Source organism: Gallinula chloropus, assembly GCF_964237585.1.
Source record: "Gallinula chloropus genome assembly, chromosome: 1".
Taxonomy (NCBI): Eukaryota; Metazoa; Chordata; class Aves; order Gruiformes; family Rallidae; genus Gallinula; species Gallinula chloropus.
The window spans coordinates 53866512-53881958 of NC_140085.1; the positions used below are offsets into that span (position 1 = coordinate 53866512).

Sequence of the window (15447 nt, forward strand, 5' to 3'; positions counted from 1 at the left end):
AAGTCAGCAGCAAACAGCCTTACAGAAAACTCAAGACAGAGCACAGAAGGTTCCCTTTGCCCAAGCCAGAAGTGTCCCCTGAGCTCCTGTGAGCCCTGGGGCGCAGTGTGCTCTAGGAAAGACAGCAGTTCCTGAACGCTCCAAATTCCAATTCCCACTTTCTCCCCCTCTCCCTCAAGTCCTGTGTTTATATTAGTAATAGAAACACATTAAATACATCAGCCAGGCAATTAATTTCAGCAAAACTTCTTAGAAATAAATCTGAGGTTAAATAAAAATAAAAATAAAATCCTAATTCTTAATAGCTAATTCCATGAAAAACTTCCAAGTAGCAATATCAGTTTACTGCACAAAAGACATGGAGCTGTTGGAGCAAGTCTAGAGGAGGGCCATGAAGATGATCATCAGAGGGCTGGAGCACCTCTCCTATGAGGACAGGCTGAGAGTTGGTCTTGTTCAGCCAGGAAAAGAGAAGGCTCTGGGGAGACCTTATTGCACCCTTCCACTACCTAAAAGGGCCTAGAGGAAAGCTGGAGAGGGACTGTTTAACAGGTAGTGTAGTAAAAGGACAAGATGCAATGGGTTTAAACTAAAAGAAAGTAGATTTAGATTATATATATGGAAAAAAATTCTTCCCTGTGAGGGTGTGGTGCCCTAGCCCAGGCTGCCCAGAGAAGCTGTGGGTGCCCCCTCCCTGGCAGTGTTCAAAGCCAGGTTGGATGGGGCTTTGGGCAACCTAGTATAGTGAGGAACTAGGTGGGCTTGAAGTCCCTTCCAACCCAAACCAATCTGTGATTCTATGATTCTACACATAGCCATGGCTTCTAATAACAAGAGCTTGCTGAGCAGCTTAGGAGTTTTTTATCAGTATTGCCAGAGTTTAGGTTAACTCGATTGATTTTGGTCTTTAGAATGGCTCTTCCAATGCAGAAACAAAGCAATCTGCTTGTATTTAATTTTAATTAATCTCAAAGATTGCACAATATCCAAATAAATATTTTCAGGTTGAAAGAGCAGCATCAAGAACTAACATGAAATTAGATTTAGGCTCATAACATGGAATGGGTACATTATGCATGGAAGAAATGTCCTCTGGGTCATCAAGTCCGGACCTCTGCTCCTGTCAGAATTATGACATATAAGCATATTCATGCACTTCAATCAGTTATGTTCATTAATTTATTATAATTTATGATTCATGAACATTATGAAAAAAACATATTAATCTAATCAGTGAAAGTACTTCCTTATATTTAGTTTGCATTAAGAGTCAGTGCCCAAAAAGAAATCTGTGTTTCACCTTATGTGCATTATCAGACAGATATTTTATGAAATGAGATTCGTGGCTGTCTGGGCCACTAAATTGCTGTATCGTTTCCAGCAGCTGCCTCTGAGCATACACCAGCAGTGGACTCACTTGTTCTGTGTATCTCTCACTGAAAAATAGCAAAGTATAGTAATTAAGCAAAATAACAGTATATTTAACTATGTAATATTGCTTTTTAGTCATTAGAGTTGGTGTAACTTACTGTGTAAATATGTTAAATTGTACAGCTATGTGCACCAGTGCTTCCCACTTCCTCATTTGATATAACAATTCTATCGTTTTAAGAATGAGATTACATATCCATTTCAAGTCAATCACATTCACATCATCCAGAGGAGACTGTGGATGGAGATTAGAACCACCATTCTCATCCATAATACCTCCTAAACAACTGGGAATGCAGAAATCTCCTTCAGGATCCATAATCTACAGAAAAGAAACATTATTCTATTTGTTATTTTCAATTTTTTTTCTTTTTTTAATCACAAATCAAATTACAATGTTTACCATACGCTGCAATCCTCTAAGAACTCATTACAGAAAATAACTTGGAGATACCAGAATATAATGTAAGAGAAAGAAAACTAATTAAGATATCCTAATAAAGAGTTTATTTTTTAATAAAGAGAATATTTTTTACCTTAAGAGACCTGCTTGCTTGTAGTTCAGTTATCATGTCAATGATCATGTCCGATGCCAAATAAAATGGTAACCAGATGGTGTTCCTAAGAAAATCCATGGTAATGGGAAATGCATCCACATGGGAATGTGGATGGTTTGCAATCCACTGTAATTCTTGAGTACAGTTCCAAAGTTCTCGACAAGCATTTTGAAGCAACGTCCAGTGACCACCACGGTGAGCAAGAACCTACGCACATAATTCAAAGTATAATTATACTTTGGAAATACAGAAATGAAAAACTTAATTCTTCTATTGCAAAGTTTAGGTATAAATAATCTTTCAACATTATACTCAATGGGTAATCCCATAAATCATCCCACTCTAATGTCTTCCACTCTATGAGTCATCCCACTCTAAGGGGCAATGGCTTCAAGTTGGAGCACAGGAAGTTCTGCACCAATATGTGGAAGAACTTTTTCACAGTGAGGGTGACAGAGCCCTGTAATAGGCTACCCAGGAGGGTTGTGGAGTCTCCTTCTCTGGAGATTCAAGACCCGTCCAGAAACGTACCTCTGTGACCTGTCTTAGGGAACCTGCTTTGGCAGGGGGGTTGGGCCCAATGATCTCTTGAGGTGCCTTCCAACTCCTACAATTCTGTCTTTCTGTGACTCTTAATCACAGATCGTTCAATATTTCAATTTATATAATGCATTACACAACCTTAATATGGAAATTTCTATAGAAGCACTAATTTATAATGGAACTTAGTTGCCACTTTTGGTGTGAGAATAAGAAATAAAAATTAATTCACACCACCTATACATGTGTTTTTACTTGGGTTTAGAAGGGTTTACAGCAAGCATAGTCAGTCTCCACTTCCTTTCTATCACTGGTCCTTCTGTTTGTACTACCCAGGCATTCACTAAAACCCATAAAGGGCAAGGTAAGTCTGCAAGAATTTTCAGAAAGGTTTAACAAATATGAGAAGGAAAATTACAAAGATTAAATTAAAAACAAAGCACCTACTTTTTTATATATTCAATAGAGATCTACAATGGGATAACTGATATGTCTGACATTTCAAACTCTGTGCTTGGACATTTTGCAGAAGATGAGAAAGCATTGATTTTTCCCACTGAAGGTTTTTTGAAGTTTCTGAAGTGTGGGGTTTTTTAATGTAGAACATAATTAAGTATTGCAATACAAGGCCCAGCAATACCTAAAATGCCTAATAAGAAAGCTTATCTTACCACTGCTCTTCTTAAATGCAAAAAGATTTTTGTAAAATGCTCCAATAAAATGGAATTTGACAGAAACTGGTTGTATTTTTCGGGGGAATGAGAGCCGGCTATTTCTGTATTGTTTGTTGCTTGAGTTGGAAGAGTATCTGTTCCATTTGGTTTTATGCTGTGCTCAGATTTATCTGTGGCTGAAGACAAAAAGTTCACTGGTTAAAAATGAGTTAAAATTCTCAAAAACAACAAAAAAAAGAAAATATTATCAGCCAGCTAGGATTTTCCTGTGGCAGCTAAATACTTAAATGTTAGGAAATGCCAATGTTAAGGTTATCATATTTATAAGGTTATGATATTTAAAATATAAGATGCTTTTACTTAAGCACTGCGAGAAGCAGGGATAAAAAAAAGCATACCAAATATTTTTTGGCCTCAAAGCCAAAACATAACCCTCATAGAAGTTAAGTTTTAGAAAGAAATCACCACGTGGCAAGTTCCCAAAGGCCTTTATGAAACCAAGGCCTCTGAAAGGGAGCAGTAAAGAAGAAGGAAAGATTAATGACAAATGCTGTGGTATGTGTAGAATTGCTTCATTATTTTATTCAATACCAAATATCCTCCAAGGGAAAACACAAAAGTTTGTGGTAGTGGGACACAGTAATATCTGCACTAGAGGATTCAGGTGGAAACTAATTTCAAGCTAAGCAATATTTGAACTCCACGGCAAGCTACACACTTCAAGAAATTCCTTCATTCAGAATTTACTACCAAGTAAACAGGATTTTCATTAGTTTTCAGCAACTTTGAGTGACACAGTTCTCAGTGAATTGCAAGTATCAAGACAAGAGTATAACTGACAGTAAGCTGTTGCAAAGGGAACCACTGAATTCAATTTTTTTCACGCCTCCTTGGAAAAGGTGAAGAGGATGGTTGATTCTTACCTACCAAAGTCCTGCATGGAATGATAGGAGAATTTTGCTCTCTATAGCTGTGGGAAGAATGTGTTCTGTCAAGCACTACTGAAATGATAAGGCTTGTGATTTTTACTTGAACTTAGGGTGGCTAGGCAGAGTACTTTCAGTTGACTTGTATGTTATCACCAATGTCAGGTAATCAAAGTCTTGTATTTCACACTTAGCTACAAACAGGAGCCTTCTGGCTCCTGTTGAAACCTTGAAGGATGTTATTGAAAATAGCTGCAACAATAGAATAGCCATATGTGAAAGGCAGAACTGAAGTGGTAGAACATAAAAACTTGATCCTGAGGTAGTCTCTGCCACCGGAAAACACTGGGGAGCAAGCAGTAGAGAAGGATACCTAAATTATTCCACTTTTATTTGAAAGATAACAATAAACTTTGGTCTATAATTATAAAAAAAAGACTTAGAGAATGACCCAGAAAAGTATTGCTTTAGACTTCCTAATGGGTCAAGGCCAACGAACAACCACGAAACTAATAAAAATTATCACTGCATTTAAAATAATCCGGAAAATTATTAATTTACTAGGTCTAGGTATTGTGGCTTCTGCAAACCAAAAGCTAGTGACATTAAAGTAATAGAATTTATAAACTTGTAACTAAAGTATGATAAAGAATAACCCCTTGATAAAAAGTAATAGATTAATACAATAAACAATGCCCATTATTGCCTATGACTTCTTTTTTATTAGTTATGCCAAAAAGAGAAAATACAGAGAACATAAACATCTTCTCTGTAAACTGACATGAGTGTTTTTTCAAAGGTGATAAGGAGAAATAGCAATGGAGGTCAAGATAGAAATTAAGAAACAGAAGAAGTTGAAACTGTTGTGCACCCATTAAGAATTCTTACCAGTTTGGTTTTCGGTCATTTCTGATGTTTTAAGGAGCAGAGGAGTTGACATTCTCATGTTATTCTCTCTGGTTTCTCTCATGATTACAGTGCCAGAATTACTTAATGAGAATATTTCAGGATCCAAAATATTGTAACTGTAGAATGGAAGAAAAAGAAAAGAAAGCACAAAACAAACCTAGATATAATATTAAAAAGAGTTTTGATCTATACACACAAAACCCAATTTCTCAAAAGTGAGTTTTGATTACTCTCCAGCAGCTTTAGGAAATAATGAATGATACTGAGAAGTTATAAGGCACCAAAACTTCCATCTGCCCAGTTAAGTGAGCAACCAAAAATGCTCATGTCACCTGACGTATGATGGAAAGGGAAACCTGTTACATATTAAATCAGTTTGCATTTGGAAGCTGAACTGTTCAAACTGTCTGTTGATATTGTTAATTCAGATCTGTTTGCAATAATGACAATAACACAATAATCTATATTAACAGCACTGATAAGGCTAGGATATACCTGTCCAGATGCTGTGAGCCACAAATTTCACCATTACATTGCTCTTCCAGTTTCTTCTTAAGTAAGTTGTAGTGTGCAACTGCCAGGTAGATATTCATCTGAGATCTCCAGGGCATCTCTTCAAGACATATCTGATGAAACTTCTTTTGCTTTATGTAATTACTAACACTTGGTTTCAGCAGTACCACTAAGGTTTGATGAGCTACTTTTTTCAACTCTTCCTTGCATTTCCTAAACCAAAATAAAGTTAGAAAAATGAAACTGTGTTTTCTTGAAGCTCTAGAAAAGAACATCATAGTACGGATTCAGAGAAGTATCCCATTGCATATCCCCAGACTGATGTTAACTGAGGAGCATATGACTAGCAGAAGGTTTTTTGCTGCAATCAAGAAAAGCATTTGTGCTTTCCCCCTTTAATTGCATTTACAGCACACTAAATCATATATTTTACCACCTTCCATAAGATATTGGCCTTCACACATACAAAAAGTTTAGCTCTGTGTTTGAAGATATTTCTACCTGGAATCATCCAAACAGAGCAATACAGCAAGCGCAATGTGTTTCACAGTCTGTTCAGGAGATGGAGGGTCTACTATTACACTAAAAATTTGGATCATTCTTTTTATTGATATGTTTTGGTAGCTAATCATCCTTATTGTGAAGAAAACATTTTAGTTCAGATTTGGATGCCTAGCTTTGAATTCCAGCCACAGATTTTAATTTTTTTTTATGTTTCTCTGCCAGATCAAACAATTCTGTCTTACCTGGCACACATACAATGCTGTAGTCAAATCAAATCTCTTTTTTTCTTTTTTATAAACTGTAAACTGATCCCTTTATCAATCTAAATTCCTTTTTTGCCTGTTTTCCATCCTTAAAATGTGGGCAGAAGAGCATACCACATGCAATGCTGATTATATTACACAGAAATATAATTATATAAGATATGAAAGAGTAGATGAAAAAGCAAAAAGCACAGAAGTTAAAGATGCCCTCTTCCACTGAGAGCCATGAAAATCACAGTAAGTCAGGTGGGTTTTTCTCTGTCAAGGAGGAAAAAAAGAATGTTTTAGGTAAGTATTTAGAAGATAGTGTATGTTTTTGAGGGTCTTATTTAAAACACTTCCAGAATCAGTTATTCGACTGTTTATATTCAGATGGTGTTTAGTTGTCTACTTGGTAACTGCTGGAAGAATAAGTGACCAAACCATTGGGTAATGACTACAACAATTCCTTTCTGTCAGAAGCTACTGCTATTAATGAGTTAACCAAATATATGTAATTATATGCCAAAAGAAGAGATGAATGTATTTTCATTTGTTTATATCAAGAAACACTTCTTCAAAAGATACAGAGCAGATAATGCAAAAAAGACTGGGAAAGGGATGACAAAAATCACTCTGAAACTACCTGATCAGGAACAAATAAGCATTCTTTATCAGATTTTTAACAGGTAAGTTCCCCAACACAGTTTGAAAGGCATTACACCATGCAGATTAACATAGCATTCACCACGATGAATCCACATGCTCAAGTTACAACAACTGAAATACAGCCTTTGACTATTAATATAAGTACTTCAAAATCTTCAACAGCTATTCTCAAAAATAGAAATGAGATAGATATTGTTCTCTTGAGTGGAAGCCATTTACATACCAAACTAAGACACAAAAGTGAGCGGTCTGTGCACAAATTCATCCCTTTGATAGAAAAGAAGTTTTTTTAAATACACTTTTAATTGTAAACTAACTTTCAGACAAAATATTTTGTTCATGTAAATGAATGCAGAAACTTATGCTCATTTACCTTTGTGCTTCTGGAGATGTCATTACATTTGGATTTTTCCTGAGATACTCTCTAAGAGTTGGTCTTTTTCGAATAGGACTCAAGGCATCTTGTCTTTGTTTCTTCAAAGTTGATGCCTCTGGCTTCTCTAAAGGTGAGATCTTCATACTCTTTAAAAAAAATCTTGAATTAAAATCTTAAAAATACTTCAAATACTTATTTATACCTACATTATCAACTACCTAAGGTATACAGCACTTTGGCTGATGCAGGAACAGAACAGAAAATAAACTCTGGAATTGTTTGTCAAAATAAGACAGCAAAAAAAAAATTTAATATCCCTGAAAGCTTTTCAGTTTTTCTGGAAGGTATTTGTGAAATGTCTGACACAAAGAATCTAGCCAGGTTCCCAAATATTTTCTTTTGTATACCAGTGTTTTGCATCTCAAAAATGACGACAATTCTTTTCCTATTGTTGTAAATAGTAAAAGTTTGCAATGCAAAAACTAAAACAGAAAGCCCTTTCCCCAATATATCTCAGATGCTATCAGTATTACAGCATTACTAGAGGGCTGAGAGGGAGAAAACTCTTCTGCCAACTCTTCCAATCTCTTCTTACTTCCTAATAAAAAATCTTTTCAGAGAATTCTGAAGAAAAATCCTTTATTGCATGATTAGAATATCTGCAGAAGGAGTTAATCATCAACGACTCCTCATGAAAAAGTGAAGGTACAATGTATTGTACAAAAAGGCCTAAACTGATCTCCTTTTCTCAATGTGATAGTACTCAGGGCATTTCCTGTTAATATATTGGGGTTTTTTAAAGGAGCTGAGGAAAGGCAAGTTTTCTTTGGTTTTGGAATGTGTTACTCTGACTCATGTCAAATTCTTCACAGTTGTTGGTCTTTTGGATAAATCCCACGCCACTTTTTCTTCCTGGTTTTTGGAATGCAGAGGAGAGGTGAGGACTAGAGTTTATATCCCAAATCTTAGTAATTATGCAGTGACTAGCTGAGGCTTTTATGAGACGGGTTTTAAAAGATTATTTTTGTGCTTATGGTATTGCTACTGAATAAGACATGCCCACTGCCTTAAAAATAAAACTCACTTTCTTAAACTCTGTAACTCCTGTATTGCATCTATCCATGCCTTCCAGCAGAGTGGGAGAACATGTTTCTTGTGTTGATATTCCACTTGTACAGAGAAGATGGTTGTTCCTCCTGACAAACAAGTAACGTTAAAACCATCATCATCATCATCATCATGTTAAGGTCCTTTCATATTTAAAAGGGTTGTCTTTCTTCAAGGGTTGTTTTAATCCTCTAACGGGTTGTTTAAAGGGAACAGGTAGGGCACATGCAATGCTTTTTCATTGTGAGATTTAAATACAGCAGGTTTTCTTTATTTCACTTGAGAAAATAGGAAAGGCTCACTTTTAAGGTTTATTACAGAAATCTGAATTTATAGGTAATAACTATGTATAGTTATTATAACTATTATAGTTATTATATTAATTCCTAGTAAAAAAAATAGTTTGCTTCATTACCCAGATTTTACTATAGAACTCTAGAAAAACATGCCCTTTTTTTCTTTTGTCTTTTGTAAGAGTAATTCCTGTTCCCTATGGCTTCCTTTCATTGATTATTTTTCTTTCAAATTTTAGAAATACTGTTTCTGCTTTTTTAACAAAGTTGTAGTTAATTTTTTGGGGGGATCCTTTTAAGGCAAGTGTCTACAATTTGGTTCACTTATCTTTTCAGCATATTTGGGTTTTTTTTTAGCCATGGAGAGGACTCCAGATGGGTCTGATATCAGGTACAATTTAGTTTCTGCTATAACTGTGACACCAGTGAACCTAAGTAGTAGTTTTTCACTACTACTATAATATAGATGTACCTTTTCAAGTAAGCTTGCACATTGTCTGCCCATTCCAGAACGCACTGAAACTCCTCTTCATTCAGGGTTTTGAGCAAAACTTGAACAAAGAACTCAAGAAAACGTGATTTCTTTCTGAATTTCATCACTGCAAGGAAGTAACAAATAATTAATACTGGGGGTTTTGTACCTATGCTGTAGCAGGTTTCTGAATTCAGCTATAATTACAGCTGTGTATGTCTCAAAGCACATATTTATGTCATGTTGCACGCTGATGAAGAAAACACATACTGGTATTATAATCAGACAGGTCATGATACATAATAGCAGTTACTAAATACATCTTGTTCTGACTGGGCATGCAGAATCACAAGTTCACTCTATTTACACTCCTAGAATGACAAAGACCAAGGGACCAAGACAACAGGCTTGGAACTATTTTTGCAGCATTTTACATAGTGCAAAAATATTTTATAACAATCTTCAGCATGCTTAATTGCACATGTCTGAAAACCCTAAAAAAACAACAAAGCAAGCATTAATATAGTAATTGTAACTCATCTCAGTGCCAGTCACATTAGTGTACAAGCATCACACAGTTCTCACTGCAGCAATGGAGCTGTTTAGTCCAGATTTTAGGCATCTTCTTGTTTGCAAACTGTTTTTACTGCTTTGCTATCTTCATAATTTTTAACCATCAAGAAATAAATCAGGATTTATCCTATCTGAAAGCTATATTAATTTGAAAGGCTAGACTCCATAGTTATTTTGAACACCAGTATTAAAAAAAAAGAGGCAGTAGCAAAGGCCACATACCAAAATCTTAAATTCTGTTTCAAAAACACAAATGTCCTCAGACTTTTGTGAATTCCTCTTTCAGTAACATAACGTGGAAATGGGGTATCATAATTTTAAAACAACATTTCACACAAATAGAATGTTTAAAAATTTGACACAACTTTCCAAAATTACCTCAGTTTTAAGTTTATGAGAAAAGAAACATATTTAGAACATGAAAAAAAGAAACATTTAAAATATGAGTATTTTATATACTCATAAATATCTGAAATTATTTGTTGCAAGCACTTCATACAGTTCTGAATGTGACTGTATTAAGAACTTCTCTTAAGCTATATTTTACTTGAACAAAATGAAGAGAAAGTTTCCAATACCTTATTCCAAGCAAGAAGTATAATTATCCTACCTTCTCGATAAGCAGTCTTTGATGTCCAAGCTGAAATTACAGGATAGAGAAACAAAGGGTCTTCCTGACCTGTAAGCTCTGATCCACGAACTGTATCAATAACCAAATCAAATCCATTAGGACAAGCAGTGATAGTGTATAATACAAACTCTACCTGGAATCATAACTGAAGATGAGAAAAATCCTTTTTTAGCACAGAGCTTGCTTTTAAATCTCCTATTGTCATCCACAGAGAAATTCAAAAGCTTGTTATTCTCTTCTAGCATAAGTAGCTGTGCCACTTTCAATAATGAAGAGCTTATAGATGTAATTGATGAACTTCCAACTGCTAGACTAATGATTGGGATGCCTGGAGTTGGTCAGAGGCCTAATAAGGGTCCATACAGGATGACCTGCTGGAGAAGAGCTCTGTGGAGAAGGACCTGGGGGTGCTGGTTGATGACAGGTTGGCCATGAGCCGGCAGTGTGCACTGGTGGCTAAGAGAGCCAATGGGATCCTGGGATGCATCAGGAAGAGTGTGGCCAGCAGGTCGAAGGAGGTGATCCTCCCCCTCTACTCCGCCCTGGTCAGGCCCCACCTGGAATATTGTGTCCAGTTCTGGGGTCCCTGGTATAAAAAAGACAGGGGTCTCCTGGAGAGAGTCCAGAGAAGGGCTACGAAGATGATTAAGAGCCTGGAACATCTCCCCTATGAGGATAGGCTGAGTGAGCTGGGACTGTTCAGTCTTGAGAAGACTAAGGGGGGACCTTATTAATGTTTATGAATATCTTAAGTATGGGATGCAGGGGGAAATGGCCAGCTCCTTTTCAGTGGTCTGTGGGGACAGGACAAGGGGCAATGGCTGCAAGTTGGAGCACAGGAAGTTCCGCACCAACATGCGGAAGAACTTTTTCACAGTGAGGGTGACGGAGCCCTGGGACAGGCTGCCCAGGGGGGTGTGGAGTCTTCTTCTCTGGAGATATTTGAGACTCGCCTGGACGCCTCCCTGTGCAGTGTGAGCTAGGGAGCTGCTTTGGCAGGGGGGTTGGACTCGATGATCTCTCGAGGTCCCTTCCAACCCCTATGATTCTGTGATTCTGTGATATAAGTCATCTGTGGAGGAGTATGTGCAGAAAGGACCTGACCAAAAATGTTTTTAAAGCTATACAGCAGGACTTGAACATATGATGCTACTAGTGACGAGTGATTACATACATACATGCCCAAACATTTGAATAGCAAAAGTAAGTAAAGGAATCTCTTTCTTCACTTAAATATGTGTATAAATATATGTCTACAAATGTATTTCTGTTTTATAAATAATATATTAGATATAGGTTAATAATATATACAATACATATATAGTATATATAATATATAGGAGAACAATAACTTGGATTCTGAGAGTTAATGACAACTGTTTACCAGCCAATGAGCAACAGAACTATTTTACATGTGTAAGTTGCTATTTTGCCTTAATAAAGATACAGGACCTACAAATTTTGTGCTTAGGCAAGTTCTGCAGCTGAAAAAGATCAATGTAGCTAGTCCCAAAAAAAACCATGAGGTTAAAAATGCACTCTGGAATAACCAGTTGTGATAGTGGATCAAGAGCTACACCCTTCAGTGGTAACAGTCAGTTGAATTCCGTTGAATGCATATAGCATGCAATTAAATAGGACACCCAGCTGGAAAAGCACATTTTTTAAAGATTTTTTTCTTTTTAGGACAAGTCACACCCTTTATTTCTACTCTTTCCTATTTGACAAGTTGAAAAATATTGCTTCAAATTAGCATTTTCACAAAAGAGTAATACCACCCAAGTTTGGGGTTTTTTCACATGGGAAAGCATTTGAAACTTCAGAATTTAAATTGTACTGTCTATGACATGTTTTGGTGTTCCCAGTTTCTCATGCAAGAGGCAGATTCAGCTTTTTTTTGTTTTTCTCCTAGATTGCCGCCAATGGAATGCTAAGTGTTGATCCATCTTTAAGAGTCTCCTATTACAAGATTTTAGTCTAAAATACTTATATCAGCATGCCCTACAGGTGTGCACATTGTCCTAAACCACTTATACATATTTATAAGGACAGCTGTAAGCTTTGTTATTTGTTTTGCACACCATCAGCAAAAGACTCTTCTGAGTTGTATCCTGAAACTTATTGATGAATATGCTATTTCACCAGCAGAGAAGACTTCAGCCGTCAATTATTTGCCAGTTTCTGAAAATGTGTTCTTCTCCTCCAGCTGATCAAGCCATTAATTAATCTTTCTATTAAGCAAGAACGGAACATCAATTTATTAAGTAAAAAATAAATCAACGAAAAAAAGAAGGACCAGTGTACAGATGAATGGAATTTTTGCGTCATTCGTTTTATCCTATTAATTGCAGAAATGCTTTCTCTTTTAAGACAAATGCATATAGAGAGATGATGAATGACAACTAGAACATGAGGAGGCAGCACACCCTTGCAGGAAAGACCAGTTGCATATTGGGCTGTATTAGAAACAGCACAGCCAGCAGATCAAGGCAAGTGTTTATGCCGCCCTATTCACCATTTGTGAGACTACAACTAGATTACTGTGTTTGGTTTAGGACGCTGTAGTACAACACACTGACACCCTGGAGCAAATCCAGTGAAGGGCCACCAAAATGATAAAGAGCTAGATTGCACGACAAAGCAAGAAGAGGCTGAGAGAATTGTGTTTATTCAGCTTTGAGAAGGCTACGAGGAGCCTACACTTTCCTAATTGGAGGAGTAGTCCTCACTGATAGCACAAGAGGTGATAGACACAAGATGGAAATCAAAAAACACCAAGCAAATACAAAGGAAACCTTTTTGACCATAAGGATGATCAAGTATTGGAACAGGTTGCCCATGAAGGTTGTAAAATCTCTTTCTTCAGAGAGATTCAAAATTTGGTAAGTCCCATAGTCACTTGGTTTAATTGTACCTGCTTTGAGCACGAGCTTGGAATAAATACCTTCCAGAATTGCCTGCCAACCTAAATTATTCTATGATTCTATGCAGGCTCCAAGGACTACAAGATGCCATGTAAATAAAATAGAAAAAGGTCAGTAGTGGCTCTATGTTTTACGTTCTAATTGAATTTCCTTTATAAGCATTACGCATTAATTCTCTTAGTTTGGCAGAACTATTAGCCTGAAAATTCCTGTGCTTAATCCAGACTCTTAAGGTCTTTTAAATTTGATATATATTAATTCTTGAGTTAAGAGACAGTTAAATGCTAGTACACATGAAATTCCTTCACAAAAAGGACAATTTCTGTTAACTTTCTTCAGGAAGGTTTTTCTCCACTAAAATTTCCTGCAATGTCCATTACTACCAGCACTGCAATAAACGGGCAATGAATGGTCTTTGCCACAGCATTTTTTGATTTAGGAAGATAAAGCAAGCCTAAATAACATGGAACTCAATTCACACAAATATATATACATATATAAACATACATATTTACACAATAGAACAAAAATGACAATTTCTTTCTAAAAAAGAATGTGTTCTGGTGGAAGCGATGAAATAGAAGAATAAAAGTCATTGTACACATCACTGAAATTATGATTTTGGTTGATTTATCATAAAAGATACAGGAAAGAAGAAATATTTCTTAGGTAAATAAATTTTACAAACAAACCATAGAAAATTCCATAGAAAAAAAAATAGGAAGTGTTTTAATAGTGCACTCACCTGGCTTTGTCAGTCTGAGGAGATTTGATTCAAGAGCACTTAGATTTTCTGTTGCTTTTTCTGTTGCAGCTAAATGGGATGTCTTGGCAGAAGTGGTCTGAAATACACAATACTTAGTTACGAAAACTTAAGCTTTTGCCTAGCTAAACCAGCAAGTCAATAGTAGAGTTTAGATTAGATCCCTAGTCTTCCAATTCTGTATCTGACAGTTTAGACAGTATCATCCCATTTTTCTTCTCATGTGAAATAAAATTGATACCTATAATTTTTTTAGTATGGCTTCAAAAACTTGTCCATAATTCATCCATCTCTGAGGGAATGAATGGAGTTGTTCTGGAACCAAATAAATTGTTAGGGAAGTCCCACATGCTACTATAACATATTTGAACAGATTGTTTGACAAAATATACTGTTTTCGAGAAGAAAGAAACCACTTTTGTAAGTTATTTATGGTCTACAGAAATCACAATTTTCTCTGGAAAGCAAGCTGTTTGTTTTCACTTTGGTGAAAATGTAATTTTCAGCCAGCCCTTCTTGGTGTAAGATTCAATCTTGTTCCTATAATCTGAGATTCCTTTCTCTTTTTTGGTGTTAACCTGGGCACAACCTACACAAATTAAGCAATAAAAAATGGAGAAAAATTTGTCCTGGATCCTATCAGCATTCTATAAATTTTCTTACAGATAACAGCCCCTGTAAGCTAATTTTTATCCTCCTCTTTAATATACCTCGGTTTTATGTTCACACTGCTTCCTTTTTTCCTCTCTCATTAGTCCTACTTCCTTACCTCATTTTCCAATCTCTCCAGTGAAACTTCTAAAAATATTTAAATAAAAAAAACCAGACAGAAAAGTATGGAGAATCTGCACTTTAATTCTAATTTGCAAGAAATCCTCACAACCAGCTGCATCTCCTTGTAATTTAAGATCTTTGAGGTTGAAAGTTCTTCCTCCATTAAGAATAAATTTTCAGCTTACACAATCCCTTAAATTATTCTCTTACTATGATTCCATTTCAAGCAGCTGCTACACAACATGAGAGGCTAAGTTTCTACATTATTTAGAGTATTTCTGGGGTTTTTTACTTATACAATTTAATTATTTTTGGTGTCTCATAAAGCATTCCCAGAAACTATACATGAAGACCAGTTAGGGATGCTTGTATAAACATCTGCAGGACCCTCATGGCTCTGTACTCGGCTTTGGTGAGGCCACACCTCAAGTGCTGTGTCCCGTTCTGGGCTCCTCACCATAAGAAGGACATTGAGGTGCTCGAGCAAGTCCAGAGAAGGGCAACCAGGCTGGTGAAGGGGCTGGAGGGCAAATCATGAGGAACGGCTGAGGGAGCTGGGGATGTTTAGC

The 15447-nt window shown here is 36.3% G+C and overlaps 1 protein-coding gene across 1 annotated transcript in view; it reads right to left on the reverse strand.

Moving 5' to 3' along the window:
• The window catches only part of CFAP54 (cilia and flagella associated protein 54), a gene marked incomplete at both ends in the record, with an annotated part of 114264 nt that overhangs the window by 47726 nt on the left and 51091 nt on the right, over positions 1-15447 (reverse strand). The window contains 11 exons of the mRNA XM_084262396.1: positions 1301-1436; positions 1530-1753; positions 1968-2195; positions 3200-3378; positions 5017-5153; positions 5533-5763; positions 7339-7487; positions 8426-8537; positions 9214-9340; positions 10397-10486; positions 14087-14183. Of these exons, the coding sequence (XP_084118522.1) occupies positions 1301-1436; positions 1530-1753; positions 1968-2195; positions 3200-3378; positions 5017-5153; positions 5533-5763; positions 7339-7487; positions 8426-8537; positions 9214-9340; positions 10397-10486; positions 14087-14183 (1710 nt within the window). The remainder of the gene's footprint in view (positions 1-1300; positions 1437-1529; positions 1754-1967; positions 2196-3199; positions 3379-5016; positions 5154-5532; positions 5764-7338; positions 7488-8425; positions 8538-9213; positions 9341-10396; positions 10487-14086; positions 14184-15447) is intronic.